Raw genomic sequence first — 23,308 nt, 5'->3', positions numbered from 1 at the left:
ATAGGTTTCACGCTGCCAAACACATCCATTCATGGGAGTGTTTTAGTACAACGCGCACACAGCGCGCTTTCAGATCTGTGCCGGTGCTCATTACAGCGCGCCATGGGTATACACAAGCACTGCCCAAGGTGGCTATTAAACGCTGTATAGGTTTCACGCTGCCAAACACATCCATTCATGGGAGTGTTTTAGTACAACGCGCACACAGCGCGGTTTCAGATATGTGCCGGTGCTCATTACAGCGCGCCATGGGTATACACAAGCACTGCCGAACGTGGCTATTGACAAACGCTGTATAGGTTTCACGCTGCAAAACCGATCCATTCATGTGAGTGTTTCAGTACAACGCGCACACAGCGCACTTTCAGTTCTGTGCCGGTGCTCATTACAGCGCGCCATAGGTATACACAGCCACTGCCCAAGGTGGCTATTGACAAACGCTGTATAGGCTTCACGCAGCAAAACCGATCCATACATGTGAGTGTTTTAGTACAACGCGCACACAGCACGCTTTCAGTTCTGTGCCGGTGCTGATTACAGCGCGCCATAGGTATACAGAGACGCTGCCCAACATGGCTATTAACAAACGCTGTATAGGTTTGACGCTGCTAAACACATCCATTCATGTGAGTGTTTTAGTACAACGCGCACACAGCGCGCTTTCAGATCTGTGCCGGTGCTCATTACAGCGCGCCATGGGTATACACAAGCACTGCCCAAGGTGGCTATTGACAAACGCTGTATAGGTTTCACGCTGCCAAACCGATCCATTCATGTGAGTGTTTTAGTACAACGCGCACACAGCGCGCTTTCAGATCTGTGCCGGTGCTCAGTACAGCGCGCCATGGGTATACACAAGCACTGCCCAAGGTGGCTATTGACAAACGCTGTTTAGGTTTCACGCTGCAAAACCGATCCATTCATGTGAGTGTTTTACTACATCGCGCACACAGCGCACTTTCAGTTCTGTGCCGGTGCGAATTACAGCGCGCCATAGGTATACACAGACGTTGCCCAAGGTGGCTATTGACAAACACTGAATGGGTTTCAAGCCGCTACCCAAAAAACAATACATTGATATACAGAGCACGCGCACAGTTTTGCGTGTAGCCACAGTTCTAACACAGAAATGTACACATTCTATTGCTTACAGACTTACAGCCCATTGCACTCTAGCCTGTGGGCCCCGTGAACTGTGGAGAATACAAAGTCGGACTTGCATGTTCAGAACAAACTCCCCCATCCTCCCCCACCCTCCCAAAAAATGGAAAGGCACAAGTTTAAAACTTTAAAGGGCTCCGTTTATTATCGGAATGGCACCAACATCGTATTTCTGGCTATGGCTCCTCACACTGTCTCATTAAGCAAGCCCCCCCCCTCAGCCGCTGCCAAACCGATACATTCATGTGAGTGTTTTAGTACAACGCGCACACAGCGCACTTTCAGTTCTGTGCCGGTGCTCATTACAGCGCGCCATGGGTATACACAGGCACTGGCCAAGGTGGCTATTAACAAACGCTGTATAGGTTTCACGCTGCCAAACACATCCATTCATGTGAGTGTTTTAGTACAACGCGCACACAGCGCGCATTCAGATCTGTGCCGGTGCTCATTAGAGCGCGCCATGGGTATACACAAGCACTGCCCAAGGTGGCTATTGACAAACGCTGTAAAGGTTTCACGCTGCCAAACCGATCCATTCATGTGAGTGTTTTAGTACAACGACAACCACACACACTCAACCACACACACACTCAACCACACACACTAACGGAACAAAAAACCACAACCAAACACACACACACACACAACCAAACACACAACCAAACACACACACAACCAAACACACACACACACAACCACACACACACACAACCACACACACTCAACCACACACACTCAACCACACACACTCAACCACACACACTCAACCACACACACTCAACCAACCACACACAAAACCACACACTCAACCACACACACTCAACCACACACACTCAACCACACACACTCAACCACACACACTCAACCACACACACTCAACCACACACACTCAACCACACACACACTCAACCACACACACACTCAACCACACACACACTCAACCACACACACACTCAACCACACACACACTCAACCACACACACACTCAACCACACACACACTCAACCACACACACACACTCAACCACACACACACACTCAACCACACACACACACTCAACCACACACACACACAACCACACACAACCACACACACACACAACCACACACACACACAACCACACACAACCACAAACAATTTTTGGGCTGACAGCATAAATACGCTGTCAACAAACCCGATGAACACTCTGGAAAATTTAGAAAGTCACCCCCAACTTTCAAACCATCTTGCTGTTGCAAAGTGTGTGCTGTACACATGGCAACACCGTGCCACAGCGCGCACTGTTGCAAGGAATGCTTTGATCCTCGGAGGCTAACAGACCTCACTCACTGCATTAGTTAACCCCGTCTTGGCACTGCATGAAAACAGGGTACACACTGTCCACCATGAAGTGAGACATTGTCCTCGGGGCTGGAGATCCTATTTAGCAATCTGCTTTAAACATTGTGATTCATTTAGGCCATTAAACATAAAGGAGCACTGGGAACGCGGATAACATGGATTCCATTTTGAGTATTGACTACAACTTTTAAAAAGCACGCAGTACTGAAACAAGCATTTACACTGCAATAGGTCTCGCATTTAAAAACAGGCATTTGCAATGCACTAGATCTCGCATTGACACGAGTTTGAGATATTGGCATTGCACATAACAATGCATTTTTTTTGGGATTACTTTTTGAATACTTAAATAGAAAGGATTTGTTATTTACAATACCAATAGCTCCAACTCCAATAAATGCGAGACCTATTGCATTGCAAATGCTTGTTTACTTTTGCATTGGGATTATAGCATCTACAGAAAAGGCATTAAACCAGCAAAACTACTTTTTGATGGTCACGGTAGGCAAACCGTTTACTCTTACTAACTGTCGCAAAATTAGATTTCTTTTTCTCCAAAATGTTCTCTATATTTCTTTCAGAGTTTTCCAAGTCCTAAAAAGCTGCATTCCCGGCTTTCTAAATGTGCGTGGGGGCAATACAGCCACAAATGACTTTAGGCCTGCGGACAGAGCACTCTGCGGGTAGAAACGGGGCGAAGCTGCTGAATCGTGTATCCTTTATTTATCCCCAGAAACACCTGAATATTGTTGACGAGACCAATTTACCTCAGCCACTGCACCGCGCAAATACTTCAGACGTGTTTGCGCGGTGGGGGAGGGGACGCTGGGTGGGTTTCTCTGCTCGCGCTGGCCCTTAACGGAAAAATTACACTTGCAGGTTGTGCGCGCAGCCTTCAGCCCTTCTTATTCATAAACAAAGCCATTAGTCCGGGCACAGACGCAATTTGTGCCATAAGCCATGATCTTCAAACTCAATCCAAACAGCGGCGCTAATAAACATGAGCCGCAGAAATGCAAAAAGCAGTCAGCTGTGCAAATGTAAATGACAAGCTTGCCAGGCCATTACAACTAATGGCCTGCACTGTCCAAGCAGCTCGAGGCGAATTCACATGCAAATGTGTATGCAAAATGTCCGGGCACTTTGCAGGACATGATACACCATTACTATCAACTCGGAGTTGAATTCACGTGGCAAGACACCTTTATTATACAGCACGTAAACACGGGCGCGGAGGAAAGGGCCTTACCGTCCAGCCGACCGTGCTTGGCACAGGCCTTCACCAGAGACAAGTACTTGTTTGTGTCCAGAGCGACCGACGAGTCTTTACGGAGGCTGGAAAAGAAGAATATAGATTATGAACTGAGTGGAAAACGGAGACAACACTTCATAAGAGTCATACGTCTGAAGCTCCCCTATAACTGCCTTCATAACACAACACTACTGAGGACACGATTATCATTTGTGGGATACATTCCCATCCGTGTGCCGACAGAGATTGGGGTACAGATGGGAGCTCCGAGTTCCCTGCTGTTTTGCCCTGGCATGTTTCGGAAGGTAATTTATCTGAGGAAAGGCCTGCAATAAAGGCAAGGCATGCGGAATCCAGTGGGTTAAAACCCGATTGTGCGTGTCAAATGTTTCATTTTCAAACTGAAAACTTGGAATAGAAGGTATTTACTATGCGGACTACAATACCTTGCCCCTGGTGTGGTAAATATCCCACGGTAGTCCTCACAACCTGTGACCTCAGGGCGGTGAACTGTGCTTTTCTGGAGCTATGTTTTACAGAAGTTAAACAATTAAAGAATAGTGCCTCTTTACCATGTCATTTTGATAACAAATACAACAATACAAAACATAAAATATTTAGAACAACTGGCATGGTAGATCCCAAATCCGACACCTAGTGAGCAGTAAAAAGATAACGAGACACAGCTGCCACGTGATGCCTTGTGAAGAAGTGTTAATAGCTCCAGCGCCTATTTACAATAAAAGGCTGGCTTGAACTAAAGAGCAATTATAAAACATTACTGTAGCTACAAAGCCTAAACTTACGGAGGTCATCTGAGAGCTCTATATATTCACAGGCTCCCTGTTTTGCCCAGTCTGTACCCCATCCTACATGTGTTGGACATGTTTTTGTGCATGTACTTACACTTCTTGCTTCAGGTTCAGCGCCTCTTCTACATTATCGTGGCGACAACACGCGTTGATTAAGGCTGCATAACCACCGACAACCATGTCTGCTTCATACTTGCCTTTCACCTCAAGTGCTTTTTGCAGGTTCTAAAGGGGCGAGAAGAACACAAAGGTGAGATGTACACCTCGGAGAACAAGAAAGCACCTAGCCTTAGAAACCCACCCTTTATGGACTCTTTGGACACATAATGGGTTTTCTATTCCGCCGTAAGTCAGACCTTTGTCTTCTAAACATATCTCTGGTCGTTGCTCGACATGCCACAGAAGGGCACTGTCATGAGCTACCACTGCAGAAATGCTTAACAAAACCACCTTGGAGTTGTGCCAATCTGCCATGATATTTATCCAATGGTGAGAGAGGAAGGCAGAATAAAAGGTGCCATTCAAACCAGTGAGAATCAAGACCAGCACAAACACGCAAGAGGAATACTGTGGTCACAAAAACCGTTCAATACACTACCAACATTCTGCACTGGATTCGAATTCTTTTGTGTTTGACGTGTGCTCATTCAATAAACACCTGGATGTCCAACTGACCACAGATCTCCACATGTTTTCTTTTTTTTGTAATTCTCTGTGTGAAATGCAGCAAACCAATATCTTATGCTGACCATGCACAGACGTGAACAGAAGGGTGTTGGTCACCATACTAAGAGTAAATTCAACTCTTATCATTTCTAGCGCCCGCTGTCAGAGTTCCCGTAGTTAGCAATTGGAAAGAGAACTCAACCGCATACCTGCATTTAAAATGGAGTTTGATTTGTACCTAATTTAAATATAATGTAACCGTACCCGGGCTCCAAACAACCAGCGACTACTAATGCAGAAGATTATCCGCTACGCGGAGTACCCTTCTGTCATCTTGCGCACAGTGCAAGCTCTTTGTGAAGCCACGGGTATGGCCGAGGCTCACACCGAACAAGGAATTGGACAAGAGGCTGGTGATATCCCACAAATTGCAAGCGTACTCCTAAATGAATATGCGCTACAGCTGGACGCCTGCCTGAAAGAGTCAGGAGCCCCTTCATCTCAGAAAGTGCTTTTCCGCCTCCAGCAGGAAAATGGAATTTCAATCATCACATTAACAAGCCAGTCAGATTTGACTTGCAAATGACGGCTTCGTGTATCAGTTGCCTGACAATCTGGATAGGAGAGACCTGAGCCTTGGCTTGAAAGGACATTTGGCATGTATGACAAACCTATCACCGCTGTTGCCATCATTCACGTTGAAGATTACAAACAAAGTCGAGCAAACTCCAAAACATGCCATTCAAGGTGTACATCAAATTAATCTACCTCTACTAATCGAAGTCTGGATTTAATGGTCTTAGAAGAGTATTCATTCATTTGAGTGCTATGCTTTGAGTCTCCAAAAAGCAAATGATGGGTAAGAGAGAACAAATATTTGTATGCATCTCTATTTCGATTTGAGACTGGTTTCCCTATTCTATTTTACTTTCAAATAGACACGGTTTCCTAACCACTTGCATTTAAAGATGTAGAATAATATCTATCAATCTATACTGAAAAAAATAAAGGTTAAGGTAACGTTAGTTAGGTGAACATGTCAGTGACAACATTAACATTTTGAACTAAAAAAAAACACACAGAAATTCATCAGTTACAGTTAGCACAGCTAACTATAACTTGCACCCCGCCATGCACTGCTTATGACCTCATATATTACTCATGACACGTTCTATGACATAATTTATGACATCACTGATGACATCTCAAATAACATCATTGATAACATCGCTGATGACATTATCCAATGACGACGATGTTAGTTTGATTTATAGTTTACATAGTGACGCGTAACTACCATAGTACTTCTTTAGCTAATGTCTTAAAGCCTATTCCGGCTAATGGGTGTAAGTATTTACAAAGAGTTACAAATGTTTTCACTGAAGAGTAACCCTGTGTGAAGGTGACAGTAGACAACTTGAGTTTAGCATGTGCCACATACGTTTTTAGGCTCTGTAGAAAAAGTTTGCAACAGGGCAAAGATTCTGCATGAAACATACTAAGTATTGTAATCAGCCTTCAGTTATTAGACAGAATCATCTCAGCATGGCAATTTCCATGTAAAATAGAAGACCGTGTGCATCAGGTATTAATCTATATACATGTGCTTGTTTTGCTTCAGAAGATGATTTATCTGTAAAGTTTTCACCACAGTATAAAGGCTGCATGTAGTATAATCTTTAGCACCTTCAGACATTGTTTATTTTAACCAAGTAGAGTCTTTTTTGCCAAGTGTTGCATGAGTGTACACTGTTCTTAGTAGATACTCTATAATACTCTGTAGTATATTTCTAATGACGATTTCACCAACTGCAAACAGTGTGGTAAAGTAAACTCTCTCCCAAGAGTGAATTCTGTTTACAGGACTCCCTTCACTACTCAGACCAACTTAATTTCTCAATGTCATTTCGGTGACTGTCATGAGTTTGCTACAGATAAAAGCTATCCGTAGTAGGGCATTCGTTTTGGAACAGACGCTAAGTATTTATAGGAACTTGGCTTTCACTGAACAGTTGTATGCAGACTGAACACCGTATGCAATGAGGGTTTCCCATATATCTGTGGTTGATTGTTAATGTCAACTATGCTACTCATGTAGTCACTGGTATAGAGTAAGTCTGGGCGGTTGTGCACTCCGCATTACACAGAGCTTGACAAGTTCCGAGAAACTTCGCTTGAGTAGCGGAGTTTTTTTCCTTGCTCGCGTTAGTCAACGTCAAGTTGGCGAGCAAGAAAAATCCACTTCCCGGCGAGATTTTTCCATGTTCGCGATCGTCAACATCAAGGTTGGCGAGCGCGAGCCTGGAAAATCAACATCCTGGCGAGATTTCTCAACGCAGGCGGTCAGATTTCTCATTGCGAGTGGTCGCGCATGCTCGTGACTGCTTGTGTTGAGAAACCGCCTGTTTGCGTTGAGAAAGCTACCGCTTGAGTGAAAATCTACTCTTGCGGCAGAAACTAAGCAGTGCCCGCTTGCACTGTGCATGGTGCCGTTTGCGATGATTGCAGAGCTGACAAGCACCTGGCACTGAAAATCACAGCAAACGGCATTTATCTACCGCACTCCGCTGCTCGTGGAACTTCGCATAGCGAAGCAGAGTTTTTTTTACACTTTGTAGAATTCCGCGAACTCCGCCCAGGCTTATCATAGTCAATGTGGCCCTGCTCCCCAAGCCATTACAGGCCCCAGGGAGCCCATCCCCAGGGCCTTTTTTTTTATTGAGGAAGATGAGGGGCTGCATGGCCACCCTTCGTGGGCCACCCTACCTCAGCCTTGTTAGGCCCAGATAACCCTAAACCCAGGGCAGTTTTTTTCTCTTTAAGATGGGGGCACATGCCTCCCTCCCCAAACCTCAATAGGCCCTGGGTACACATCCCCCAGGTCCACTACTTAAAATAAAAGGGAAGGGGGCCACACGTCTCCCCTCTGAGCCTTTTCCACCAAGGTGACCCCATGCCCCAAGGCCCACATTATTAAAGGAGGGTGCCCTTGTGCCCACCCAGGGCACCCACCATACATATGTTGGGAGCCACAGATGGAAGACCAAGACCCCTGTGGGTTCAGTCTGCGCCCTACTTGCTGTGGGAGCCAACATTGCTCCCGTCCGCAGGGAGCAGCTATTTTGTTTGACAAGTTTCGACCCCAGGGGTTGGCTCTCTGGGGCCTGTGATGGCTCGGGGAGGGGGGGTGTGCGATTCCACTCCCCATTTTGAGAATTTTTGGCACCATGGGTGGGCTACCCGGGTCTTTGACCGCTCGGGAAGGGGAGCAGCATGGCCTCCCCCTCCCCGTATTCAATCATTTTGGTCCCAGAGGTGGGCTACCAGGGTGTGTGATGGCTTGGGGAGGGGGATGCACCCCCCACCCTCATTCAATAATTTTGGCCTTGGGGGTGGGCTTCCTCGGGCCTATAAAGTCTAGGAGAGGGGAGTAGCAAGACCCCTTTTCATTAATAAAACAAACCGGACCTGGTCGGCATCTTTTTTTATTTTACGATCCAGCGAGATTGCGGCAAGTTTTTTTTTTTTTCCCCCCCCACCTTAGTAGGTGGGCAGAGGGCCTAGGTTGTCAGTTTATCCCTACCGTGTGTGTGTGTGTGTGTATATATATATATATATATATATATATATATATATATATATATATATATATATATATAAATTCACTGAAAAAACCATAGGTTTCACACAAGTTATAGTTAGCTGTACATTTCACTCGTAAAAAAACAATGAAATTCCACGTTATAGTTAGTGCAGGCAACTATAACTCACGCGACCGCAATCTTCTGCTGATGACATATGTGTCTTTATGAAAAAAAAATATTTGTAATATATGTATAGCTAAAATTTAATGGAAGAAGACATGGGCAAATAAGTGTCTAAATACAGTATTAGCATCAGCAGAGGATTGCGGTCGCGTGAGTTATAGTTGCCTGCACTAACTATAACGTGGAATTTCATTGGTTTTTTACGAGTGAAATGTACAGCTAACTATAACTTGTGTGAAACCTATGGTTTTTTCAGTGAATTTGCAAGGTTTTTTAAATGCTAATTCCTAACTATAACGTGTGTGAAACCTATGGTTTTTTCAGTGAATTTGTACGGTTTTTTAAATGCTAAGTTACTTTACGCAGTTTGTGCCGTGCGCGCCCACTTCACGCAGTTCGTTCCGTGCACGCACGGTGCGCTTCGCGCACCGCGCGCCCACTTAACGCAGTTAGTGCCATGCACGCACGGTGGGCACGCGGTGTGCTACGCACACCGCGTGCCCACGTTATGCTGGATGGGCCATGTACGCACGATGCCCTTCGCGCACCGACGCACACGGAGGACATATTATGCGCTTCGTTGTGAAAGGTTATCTATTAAATGTTCACTAAAGTTAATATGCAATGCACAAAAGGTGACCTGCGGGCACCTTTAGCACACGGGGGGAGGGGGGAAATATGGATTTTGTTTTTTTTTATTTTATTTTTTGCCGTACGCGTACGGTAAGCGCATTCGGCGTTTTAAAAAAAAAAAAAAAAAATTAATTTTGGCCTTGGATGGCCTTCTGGGACACCATAACCAAGGCTAGGTGGTTAGGAGCTGTCTAGCCTGCCCCTTTTCATGATATCCAACTTTGTTTTTCCTCCCCCCCTCAGAGTGCGAGAGAGAAAATGGCGGCCGACACTTCCTGGTTTCGACCGATTCGAATGTTTACTAAGATCTAACAGCCAATCAGAATCGCGCTCGCGCACGGCACCGTACGCGTACGGTAAGCTTACGGTGCGCGCTCGGAGCGCGCTTACAGATATATATATTGATTTAAATGCTATTTTCTTAGGAACTACTGAACAGATTTACACCAGACCTACAAAAGGCACTTCCTTGACCTGAGGACTACCTCTCTGCCAAATTACAAGTAATTCTGTTCAGCCGTTCGGGCTGTAGCGGTGTCTAAAGGTCCTATGGAAAAATGCATGGGGAAAACGCGTTTTGGGACCCCCCTTTTTTCTCAGCCCCCGCTTGACGAATCCCCCCCCGAGACTTTCAGGGTAGGAGCGGAGCGTAGCGCCCTATTAGTTTTGAAAATTTCGCGAGGATTCGTCGACCGGCGCCAAAGTTATTCCAAATAGAATGTTGCGGATTTCCTATGGAAACAGGGTCCTAACTAGAACTACCTACTGGCGACCGCCAGTAGGTAATATATATATATATATATATATATCTACTGGCGGTCGCCAGTAGATAGTTATAGTTAGGACCGTGTTTCCATAGGAAATCCGCAACATTCTAATTGGAATAACTTTGGCGCCGGTTGACGAATCCTCGCGAAATTTTCAAAATAGGTGGGGCGCTCCGCTCCTACCCTGAAAGTCTCGGGGGGATTCGTCAAGCGGGGGCTGAGAAAAAAGGGGGGTCCCAAAACGCATTTTCCCCATGCAATTTTCCATAGGGACCTTTAGTCCAAGGTACAGCCCGAACGGCTGAACAGAATTACTTGAAATTTGGCAGAGAGGTAGTCCTCAGCCCAGGGAAGTGCCTTTTGCAGGTCTGGTGTCAATCTGTTCAGTAGTTCCTGAGAAAATCAAAAGTAAAATCATATATGAGGGCGGAGCCTAACCACACATCTCGTCCTGAGATCCGATTGGCTGTCAGCACTTCATCCAAGAAGTGTTGGCAGCCATCTTGGGACCAATATACATGATAGCACCTCATTAAAAAGCATTGCAGTTAATAGAAGGTTTTAAGACTTTAGTTACATTATAAATCATTTGTTGATGGTACCATACTCATTTTAGGAATTGTGGTATGTTCTAAGGTGATTTCACCATGTGAAAAAGCCTTCTGCTGGGATATCATGATTGAGAGAAAAATATTTTCTCATGCTTTTCCCACAGAGGTTTGGAAGGTGATCTATAAGCTAAACTGAGAGCTTATTTTCTGTAAATTCACATTATCTTTCTCAGTCATGTGAGAATGAAGTCTGACATTCTCAGTAAAATATGTACATTCAACAAGGGCAGAGACTGTCAGTTGATTCCTTTGTGTTCTACTGCAGCTTCCCAGAGTGTTCCAAAGAACAACTAGAGCGCTAACAGTCCTACTTATGATAAACGTATGGCACACCTGAAGCCATCTTGCTAGGATTAAAGTGGTCACTCTTAAAACATTTAATTTAAAAAGGAACAAAATGAGGGGGTTCATTTTTCCATAACAAGTATGATTAGTGCTGCAGAAAGAAAAACTAGGGCACATTTTGACTTCTGAAATCCTCTTTTATTTCATTAAAAAATTCTGACATGCAGACTGAAACATGCACTTTCAATACAAGCAGCAGTTTTCCCTGGTGAGCAGTAGCTTTACTACAGTGATCTAATGAGCAAAAAGAGTGCTAACATTCTGAATTTATGGCAAATGTGTGACACATCTGAATGCCTTCTTGATGGAATCAAAGTAAAAAACTGAAAGTATTTCCTACTGAGGAGACTGCAGTAAATGAGGAAATTAGGAAACTTCATAACAAATAAGTCTCCCAAGATGGCCACCAGAGACAAAAGAGCCCAAATGTAGCCCAAATATCACCCAGATGTAGCCCAAGTATAGCCCAATGACAGAATATCCCAGAGTGTTCTTAAAAACAACTAGAGCGCTTACTGTCTTCATTATGACAAAAGTAGGACACACCTGAAGCCATCTTGATTGGAATAAACTGGTAACACTTAAAACATTTAATTTAAAAAGGAACACAATGAGGGGGTTCATTTTGCCATAGAATCAAAGTAAAAAACTGAAAGCATTTCCTACTGAGGAGACTGCAGTACATGAGGAAATTAGGAAACTTCATAACAAATAAATCTCCCAAGATGGCCACCGGAGACAAAAGAGCCCAAATGTAGCCCAAAATCACCCAGATGTAGCCCAAATATAGCCCAATGACAGAAGTGTGCAAAACACTTATTATTTTGTGTTTTTGCAGTGTTATATAGTGCAGACTTGTCAGGTATTGGAGTGCTTTACATGAGCATTGGTTACATCACACAAAAACAAATTCATTTTGGTTGTAGACATGGGCAGACTAAGTGATTTGACCAGAATCACAGAATGTCGAGCTGAAGCAGAAACTCCAACCTGGTTCCCCAGTTGCAAAGTCTGCATTTCTGGAAGTAACACCACATCCTCTCCCCTAAGTGCAACATTTAATCAAGAGGTCAACTGGATAAAAAAACATAAAGATAACAAATAATTTAAAAGTGCTTTGTTGCTATTTGAAAACTCAGAAAATATGTCCTTATTTTAGTCTTTTAAAGCACTAACCATAATTTTGATGCCAATATGACCCTCTCATATATGTAATTTCTAAAGGAAATGCTCTAGGTATTACAGTTTTGATTACATCAAGATGACGTCAGGCGTTCCACACTTTTGTAATAAATATAGAATATTAGCAATCTAGTTGTTCATTAGGATACTGTTGAGCGGCAGAGGCCAGGGGCACGGACTCTGAAAATTGAAGGCAGGTAGGAGGGTGCAAAGGCAACAATTTAACCACACTGAGCAGGCAGGAAGGGCCATGGCAGCACAACAGACTATGGAGGGCAGTGGAAAGGGGGGCAGGGGCAACAAACCAACAACACAGGACTTGCAAGAGAGGCTGTGGCAATGTAATAGACCATTGTGGGCAGAAGGAAGAGGCAATGGTTGTACAACCATACATGCCAACAGACCCGATTCAGCCAGGAAACGTCCAATGTTTTTAAGCTCAAATGGGCTTTATTTGATCTGTCTCCTGTCTACAATCTCCTCTTTTTCAATGTAACTCAAAGGGGAAAATCAATACCCCAGTTTTTTTTCAAAATCTCCCTCTTAACAAGTTCAAAATGTTCGCAAGTATGGTACATTGGATCATGGAAGGAAATGGGGTAGGGACATGGACTTGGATAACAGAGGACAGGAGGGACATGGAGAGGTGCACCAAACTGACCCTGCAGGGCAGGCATCAGGGTTTGCAGCAGCACAATACACCACACAGGGCATGCGGGACGGGAGTGCAGCACAACAATCCATAGAAAGCAGGAGGGAGGGGACAGGACCATGCACATGGACAACAGAGAACAGAGGAGCAAGAGGCAATGGTAGCTAGCTGACCATAATGGACAGACAGGAGAGAAAGCTGCAGCATAACAGACCATAAAGGGCAGGAGGGACGGATCAGGGGCATTATAATGGAACAGACATGCCAGGAGGGAGGGAGTAGGGGTCTGCACATGTAAACAGAGGGCTGGGGGCAAGGGGGCAGGGCAGGAGCAGCTAGATAGCCATGGAGGTCAGGCAGGATGGGCACTAGAAACAAGACACACCATGGAGAGCAACAATGAGACTATGGTGGCATACACACAGACCATGGAGGGAAGGTGGGAGGGGGTCAGGGGCAGCTAACTGACCACACAGGGAAGGTGGGAGGGGTCATGGCAGCACAGAAGACCATGCATGGCAAGTGGGAGGGTTAGTGGCAGCACAATGGCTATGATGGGCAAGAAGGAGGGTGCAGGGGCATGCACAAAGGACGATGGAGGATAGAAGGGAGGGTCAGGTCCTGTGCACAGACAACAAAGTTCAGGGGAAGGGGCCTCACAACAGACCGCACGGGGCAGGCAGGAGGAGCAGTTGCAGCACAACAGACCAGGGAGGGCAGAAGGGTGTGGCAGTACAATGAACCATGTAGGACAGGAGGAAGAGGATAGGAGCATGGCATGTGGACAGGCAGGGTGGAGGTGGCAAGGACAGGTTACAGTCATCTGACAATGCTAGGCAGGTGGGAGGGGAGTGGCAGCTCAACAGAACACTCAGAGTAGATAGGAGTGGCAGGTCCATGGAACATGGTGGGCAAAAAGGATGGAGCAAGGGCATGCACAAAGACATCGGAGGGCAGGGGAAGGAGAATAGGGGCAGCAAGCTAAGCACAGAGTTTAAGCAGGAGGTCAATGATGGGGCATAGAATTGGGCAATGGAGGGCAGGAGGAGGGGACTGGTACATCATACTAAATTGAGGGCAGTGGCAGCACATCAGACCATGCATGGCAGGAGGGAGGAGGCTAGTCCATGGATTCACACAACAGAGGATAGGGAGGAGGGGGATGGGGCAGCAAGCTAACTGTTCAGAGAAGGCGGGTATTAGGAACTTTATTGTTTTTAAAACGTGTGTCTGTACGAACTACTTAAAATATGAACAAGTATGCAGCATAATATCACTTTTATTCAGGAAGAAGAGGACGTTTGTGACTGTGACTCCGGGCTCACTTGGCAGAAACACCCCCTGACCCTCCACCCCCTATCGCAAAATGTAATGCCCGTGAAAAGGGTAGGTGAACACAGTGTTATATAGAACATAGTCCTGAGAGCACGATTGAAAATGAAAACTAGATATAGTGTATGGTATAAACTATGCACCAAAAAGTGTGATATAAGATGAACCGGGCGTGAAATATAATATGCAATACATTGTGCGCAATTACAGATTCATTGGAGAGCGTGAGATAGCACAGGCACTAGCGCGTGCTATGCGATGTGCGCCTTGGAGTGTAATATGCACAGGGCAGTGTTGTGTAACCTAAATAGTCTCTAAAGTTGTAATATAAAATATGTGCTGGGGAGTGTAACGTTGCATATGCACTGTGACAAAGATATGGATCCCAGATTGTAATATGTATGGCATAGCACTGTGCGTTATAACATAGGCATCGAGGAAGGCACGTTAGATGGGGCAATATAACCCGTGCGAAGACAAGTGTGGCATGACATATTCACGGGGTGGTGTTACAGTGCACATGGGCTAGAGAGTGTCATAGCATATGCACTAGCTGGTGGAATACAACGCAGAGGTGTGTGGCACTCGGCAGGCAATGGTGGGTGTAACACAGCATTGGGCTCTGCCAGGAGCGCGCTGTGACTCTCAAGTGATGTTCGTCCCCTTTCCAGAGCGTGAAATAAAAAGTATTACACATCCGGCAGTGGATGTGTGTTTTATTAACCGTGAGGGGGGTTTCTTACATAGTTTGTCGAGTTTTTGTCGAATCCCCTTTGAATGGCTTGGTGTGCATGTGTATTAAACGTGCCCGTCAATAGCTACCCATGTTTGTACAAATAAACGACAAGGGTGTCTACCGGGATTAGGCACGGTAGGGCATCAGACATGTCAGAGCTTCACTAGTGGTGTAAATACATTCCACGTGGATTCATCGTATGCATAGTCGCCTTTTAATGAATATCACTCAAATCGTCATGGTGATAGGTACGTACGGTTTGTCCAGCATGTCCTAGGTGTGTCTATAAATATATGTTTTTTAAAAATAATAAAAAACAGTGGCCGGCCCTGAGGATTGGGGTCAAAAAAATATAATTAGGAGACAGGCCCTGGGGGATGGGGTCATCAGGGCCAATAAATTAGAATAGGAAGGGGAACCACACTGCACCCCTTCTTAAAAAATTAAAATAAATAAAAGACTGGCATCGTGCCGGAGGCCACGCCCCCTCCTTGCAGCACTCTGCAAACGCGCCCCCTGGCGAGTTGTAAGTTGGGGAATTAATTCCTCTTCAATACTGAGGGTCCCTGAGGGCCAACTAGCCCAACAGGCATCTCCAGTATGCGCCAGGGAGCTGCGCTGCAGACAGGTGTTCTGAGGCCAAGCCCCTTTTTACACCTCTCTGCAACGCAGCTCTGTGGCGCTTACTGGAGGTACCTAGTGGTCTAGTTTGACCCTAGGGACCCTTAGGATTCAAGGGGACTTAATCTCTCAACTTAGAACAGCCACAGGGCGCGTTTACACAGTGAAGGGAGGGGACGGGGTCTGAGGTGACGTGTGCAAACACGCACTATGGCACGTTTTAAATTGGGGATATAATTTCCCTTCAATACGGAGGGCCCCTGGGGGCTAACTAGCCCACCAAGTGCTTCCAGTAAGCGCCACTGAGCTGCATTGCAGAGAGGTGGTCCAGGCTGTGCCACTTTTTACACCTCTCTGCAACGCAGCTCTGTGGCACTTACTGGAGGTACCTAGTGGGCTAGTTGGACCCTAGGGACCCTCAGGATTCAAATGAACTTAATCTCCCAACTAAAAACGGACACAGGGCGTGTTTACACAGTGGTGAAGGGAGGGGACGGGGCCTGAGTTAATGTGTGCAAAAACGCCCTGTGGCCTATTTTAAGAGGTAGTTTTAATTCCCCTGCCCTATTATATACTAGGGGCTTACAGAGGAGGTCATGCTAATCACAGGGGGACCCCAACGCATAATGTTCCCTAGTGTATGTAGGTGTTTTCACTGTATTCTAAGTGTCTTTTAACATAGCACTGGCTCTAGGACTGGTTAGTCGGACTCGGTTACCACCAGTATCCGTCTGAAAAAGTTGAGGGTACAGGATGATTTTGCAACAAGGATTCTTTCTGCTCTTCTTTTTGTTCTTTCTGCACGTTATCCTTCTTCCTGCACTTTTCTTCGTCTTTGAGGACTTCTGTTGCTTGTTTCTGCACTTCTTTTTTTTCTTTCTGTGCATTTTTTCTTCTTTCTTCACATGTCCTATCTCTGTAGGCATAGTTAGAAATTAGCATTAAAAAAACCTTTGAAATTCACAGAAAAAACCATAGGTTTCAGGGGTGTTATAGTTAGCTGGACTTTTCACTTGTACAAAACCATTGAAATTCCCCCGTTATAGTTAGTTCAGCTAACTATAACTCGCGCACCCGCAATGCACTGCTGATGACGTCACATATTACATCACTCATGACATGGTCAGTGACATCACTCATGACATCACTGATGACATCTCAAATGACATCACTGAAGACATCACTGATGACATCATCCTTGTGATAGAGTGGCAGACCTCCTCTCACCCTAATATAACCTTTGATACACACATTCAAAAATAGAGACTAAAAATTTCAAAACAATGGACATACCAATAACAGTTACAACAACCTCTTCAGTAATTCTAAGATCCACATACACTCATTCACCAACAGTCCAATACAGTCACTCATACATGTACTCACTCATCATATGTACTCATACACCTATACATCCTGTTACACAATGCCACTCATCCATAGAGTTACTCACACACATAGTCACTCATGCTAATAAAGAATCAAACATACATTTACTTGCATATACAGTTATACACACACCACCACACTTACTTCTACGGAAACTTACACATACTTAGTCTTTTAAACAATCACTTATAGAAACACATACTTATTCATACAGGAACTCTTTCAATCTCTCACTCTCACATATACTCACTTATATACACCAATAGTCACATATACTAGTTTAAAACATATGTAGTTACTCATAAAGACACTATTGAGACAGTCATTCACTCACTACCACACCCATACACACACTCATCCACCCATACAGTCCTGCACACATGCTGTCTTCAACACATACAGTGAGTCACTCATTCATGCACCTATGCACTATGTAATACCCCCACCGAACCATGCAGACACTCAGACTGATACTCAAAAAACCAACTAATAACCTATATAGACACCCATGTAGCTACTCACCAACCCATGCAGCCACTTATACACAAAGTGAGAGACTGATACAGATATTTACATATTTAAACATTACTCACTAAGCCATGTATTCACTATGATACACTTAGTCAGTTACACAATCAATTTTTCAAAAACAAATCATCCATTTAGACACTTATATACCCATTTATTCTTCCATCGACCTTGAGATATACATATATAAAACATATTTAATTTTCAGAAAAACAGTCATTCACTGGATGATGTCATCAGTGATGTCATCAGTGATGTCATTTGAGATGTCATGAGTGATGTCACTGACCATGTCATGAGTGATGTAATATGTGACGTCATCAGCAGTGCATTGCGGGCGCGCAAGTTATAGTTAGCTGAACTAACTATAACGGGGGAATTTCAATGGTTTTGTACAAGTGAAAAGTCCAGCTAACTATAACACCCCTGAAACCTATGTTTTTTTCAGTGAATTTCTGAGGTTTTTTAAATTGCCAATTCCTAACTATAACGTGCCTGAAACCTATGGTTTTTTCTGTGAATATATATATATATATATATATATATAATCTACTGGCAGTCGCCAGTAGATAGTTATAGTTAGGACCGAGTTTCCATAGGAAATCTGAAAATTCTATTTTGAATAACTTTGGCGCCGGTTGACGAATCCTTGCGAAATTTTCAAAACTAATGGGGCGCTCCGTTCAGCTCCTACCCTGGAAGTATCGGGGTGATTCGTCAAGCGGGGGCCGAGAAAAAAGGGGGGTCCCAAAACGCGTTTTCCCCATGCATTTTTCCATAGGACCTTTAGTCGAAGGTACAGCCCGAACTGCAACAGAATTACTTGAAATTTGGCAGAGAGGTAGTCCTCAGGTCAGGGAAGTGCCTTTTGCAGGTCTGGTGTCAATCTGTTCAGTAGTTCCTGAGAAAATAGCATTTAAAAGCATATACATATCTATAAGTGCGCACCGTGCGCGCACCGTGCGAGCACCCTAACGTGCGCGAGCGTAATTCTGATTGGTGGTTACATGTTCGTCAACGTTCGAATCGGTCGAAATCAGGAAGTGTCGGCCGCCATTTTGTTTGTTTTCAGTGCGAGAGTGAAAAAGGAAGGTGGCAAACGTGAAAAGGGGGCAGGGTAGAGAGTTCCTGACCCCCTAGCGTTTGTCAGGGGGTCCCTGAAGGCAGAAAAAAAAAATGTAATTTTTTTTTTTTAAAATCGCGGGGGTGCGCGCACCGTGCGCGCACGGTGAACCCCCCCCAAATTTTTTTTAATACGTAGTTTGTTGTAAAATAAATATATAATAAAAATAATAATACATAAATAAATTAGCATTTAAAAAACCGTACAAATTCACTGAAAAAACCATAGGTTTCACACACGTTATAGTTAGGAATTAGCATTTAAAAAACCTTGCAAATTCACTTAAAAAACCATAGGTTTCACACGTTATAGTTAGGTGGATATTTCACTCGTAAAAAAACCAATGAAATTCCCCCGTTATAGTTAGTTGAGATAACTATAACTCGCGCGACCGCCACTCTATCACAAGGATGATGTCATGAGTGATGCCACTGACCATGTCATGAGTGATGTAATATGTGACGTCATGAGCAGTGGATTGCGGGCGCGTTAACTGCGTTAACTGGGCGCGCACGCCATGAATGGCGTAAAGTAACTTAGCATTTAAAAAACCGTACAAATTCACTGAAAAAACCATAGGTTTCACACACGTTATAGTTAGGAATTAGCATTTAAAAAACCTTGCAAATTCACTGAAAAAACCACAGGTTTCACACATGCTATAGTTAGCTGTACATTTCACTCGTAAAAAACCAATGAAATTCCCCCGTTATAGTCAGTGCAGGCAACTATAACTCACGCGACCGCAATCTTCTGCTGATGACATATGTGTCTTTATGAAAAAAAAATATTTGTAATATATGTATAGCTAAAATTTAATGGAAGAAGACATGGGCAAATAAGTGTCTAAATACAGTATTAGCATCAGCAGAGGATTGCGGTCGCGTGAGTTATAGTTGCCTGCACTAACTAGAACGGGGGAATTTCATTGGTTTTTTACGAGTGAAATGTACAGCTAACTATAACATGTGTGAAACCTATGGTTTTTTCAGTGAATTTGCAAGGTTTTTTAAATGCTAATTCCTAACTATAACGTGTGTGAAACCTATGTTTTTTTCAGTGAATATATATATATATACATCTACAAACCTCTCACCGGAACTTGTAAGGAAGGGGCCACACCAGTCAAAGTTGCTTTAGAATACTTTATTTCGGCAGAGCAGCAAGACGCGTTTCGACCTCACACGGGGAGATATATATATATATTTTTTTTTTATATGTTCAGAATAGGAGACTAGGTCCCAAAGTCCTGTAATGGCTAGACGCAACATTTTTCTCATATTACAGGTAGCCCATTAGAGCGCTTGCTTCCGCAAGAGCATGATGGCCCAAGGGTAAAAAAAAAAGCTCTGTGGGCCAATGAGAATGCTCTATTTTTAAATTGTTGCTCCCACGAGTCTCTATCGAGACTCTCGCGGACCCAACCGTCCTGACGAACCAGTTAGTTCGGCGGGATGACGTAGCGGTGTCTATATAGACACCGCCCCTGCACGCTGACATCAGTTCTGACACGACTTTCCACGCCAGAAGCGCAGAGCCATGCAAGACACTGACCACTGGTGCGCAAAACTAGGGCCCTGCAAGGGAGTCCCTGTCCCTAGAAGTTAGTTTGCAGAGTCGGCAGGATGGGTGGGGCGTAAGGAATCTATAACCAACATATGCCTCTTACAGATACATCGTTACCGAAGGAAAGTAACTTGTTCATCTGAAAGACTGTTTGTTATAGATTCCTTACTTTAGAATAGATACCCCAGCAATTCCTGCCCCGGAGGAGGGGCTACGAACTAAGTTCACACCAAAAAGTCCTGGAGGACAGAACAGGACAAAATAGCCATCTGGACTTGGCTGTCCAGGCAGGAATGTCTGGCGAACGTGTGCAAGGATGCCCATGTGGCTGCCTGACAGATGCCTCTGATCTCCGCCTCTCCGAGATGGCCGCCCCCTACCAGGAGTGACACATCTGATACCACTGTGAGGTCTGGTTGGGGAAGGGAGTGGGATCTGCCTCTGACCCAAGCTTGGTTTGTTAACCACCACTGCAGCTGTTGCGTAGTCCCCTCCGAGGATCGGATTGCCCTGATGCTGCGCCCACTGGAACTTCAGGTCCCACTGCAAAGCCCGCATATGCCATATTGCATGATCCACCAGCAGGATGCAGGCCATGAGGCCCTGCAGCCTCAGGGGCATTCTTACCGAAATCTGGGATAGAGGCTGACACATCATTATCATAGCCCGAATATTCCAGACTCGCTGCTCTGGAGGATAGGCCCAAAACTGCACTGTGTCCAGAACTGCCCCAAAGAAAGGGAGCGTCTTAGAGGGAGTCAGGTGTGAATTCGGCACATTGATAGTGAACCCCAGCGAATGTAGGAGGTGCGCCGTAGTCTGGAGGAGGGAGACGAGAGTCTGGGGCGAGCCCGCCTTCAACAGCCAGTCGTCCAGATAGGGAAAGGCTGGAACCCCTAATCTGCGCAGATGAGCTGCGACCAACGCCATCACTTTCGTGAACACCAGAGGGGTGCTGGTAAGGCCAAAGGGGAGCACGGTGAACTGAAAATGCTTGTGGCCTATCGTGAACTGCAGATGGCGCCAGTGGGCTGGCAGGATGGGGCTGTGAAAATAGGCGTCCTATAAGTCCAAGCCCACCATCCAGTCGCCAGGGTTGAAGGCAGACAGGACCTGAGCCAGGGTTAGCATTTTGAACTTCTCCTTCCGGAGGAAGCGGTTGAGGGCCAGGAGGTCTAGAATAGGATGCAGGCCTTTGTCCTTCTTGGGCACCAGAAAGTAGCGGGAATAGCAACCACAACCTACTTCTGGCGTTGGAACCCTCTTGATGGCTCCGTTGGCCAAGAGAGCCGAAACTTTCTGGTGGTGAAGTGCCAAATGATCCTCTGATGTGCGATCCAAAGACGGTGGTATGGAGGCAGAGGTAGTCTCGAAGGGGAGGGAGTAGCCCCTTCGGACTATTTGCAAAACCCACCTGTTCGACTTGATGGTCTGCCAGTGGGGGAGGTGATAGCGCATCCTGCTGCCCACTGGCTTCTGATGGCCCTGAAAGGTTGGACTAGGAAGGTTTGGAGGCTGCTGGAATGGCTGACACGCTATTTACACTTGAGGCGGAAGCCGGGGGTCTGCTCCTTAGCTTTTTAAAAATTGTATTCTTTGCACTGTTTTGTTTGACATTTTAACCGCTATTGTTGTCCTACCTGCTGCTTCTGCTTCGCGCACTGCTGGGGGAAGGTCAACCTCCCGGCATCGTCACCTCTGACGTGATTCGGGGCCACGCCCCTTTTGATTAGCCACGCCCCCTCCTCTTCCCCCTTACTATGCTCATTGCTCGGAAGCGCAGCGGACGAGCGCAGCGGGCACTTCCTCGGCACGCCGAAGACACGCCAAAGACTAGCCCGTCTGTGCCCGTCTGTGCCCGGTTGGGCATAAGGCATACCACTCTGCTTAACACGTCCAGCCCCCGGGCCCCTTTACACAGGTATTCGCGGGACACACTGCTTGCATTACGCATGGCCAGACACCCCAGCTGTTGCTATTATTGGACTGAGGGTTCTACATTTAGACATTGTCGTGTCTGTCGCCCGCATAACACCCGTAAGGATCCTGACCCATTAACTATGGCTCTGCTTAATTGCAGATCACTGCCTTGTCATGCTACGGAGGTTCACTCCGTCCTTGTGGACCACAGTCTTGATGTCTTATTCCTGACGGAAACGTGGCTGACTTCAGGTTCCGACCCCGACATTATCAACGCTCTCCCCCCTGGATACCTCATGTTCCATCTTGATAGGCCGGATGGGAGAGGGGGTGGAGTGGCCATTGTCTATAGAGACACACTCTTATGCAAAGCGGTAGACTGTGGCATCAACAACGCTGAAAGTTGTCAGTTTACCCTTTGCGTCTCCTCCACTGTCTCTATCTCTGGTCTCCTTGTGTATCGGCCCCCCGCTACGTTAGGGAACTTTGTGGATTCTTTCATGGAGGCTGTTATCCCCTTGGCTGCTGCTTCGTCCAACTTTGTCATTCTTGGGGATTTCAACTTCCATTTTGACGACCCCAATGACGTAGTAGCAAGGGATTTTTTAAGTTCGCTCAGGGCATTGGACCTACATCTAGTTAATATGGGAGCTACTCATATTAGAGGTCATCAGCTTGATGCGGTTTTTGCCAATTCTGCGAACCTACTGGCTCTCCAGATGCTGGCTCTCCCTTGGACTGATCATCATCTCATTCCGTTTAGCTGGTTGCTGGGGAACCGGAGTGACCCCGCACCAAGACAATATATTGTGGAACGACTCTGGTCGAAGCTCCCGGTGGACAGTTGGGCGGAAGAACTGGCTAAAACCTGTCCTCACCCTGTAGATGACCCCAACATCGC

General features: G+C 45.5%; 1 protein-coding gene across 1 annotated transcript in view; it reads right to left on the bottom strand.

Annotated features, from left to right (window-relative positions):
• The window catches only part of LRPPRC (leucine rich pentatricopeptide repeat containing), a 665,201-nt gene that overhangs the window by 290,556 nt on the left and 351,337 nt on the right, over window positions 1-23,308 (bottom strand). Inside the window, exons 21-22 of the mRNA XM_085612780.1 lie at window positions 4,664-4,794; window positions 3,755-3,840 (exon numbers count right to left, since the gene is read on the bottom strand). Coding sequence (XP_085468906.1) covers window positions 3,755-3,840; window positions 4,664-4,794 — 217 coding nt within the window. The remainder of the gene's footprint in view (window positions 1-3,754; window positions 3,841-4,663; window positions 4,795-23,308) is intronic.

This window comes from Triturus cristatus, chromosome 6, assembly GCF_964204655.1.
Source record: "Triturus cristatus chromosome 6, aTriCri1.1, whole genome shotgun sequence".
NCBI lineage: Eukaryota > Metazoa > Chordata > Amphibia > Caudata > Salamandridae > Triturus > Triturus cristatus.
This window is presented reverse-complemented; position numbering and strand designations above follow the sequence as displayed.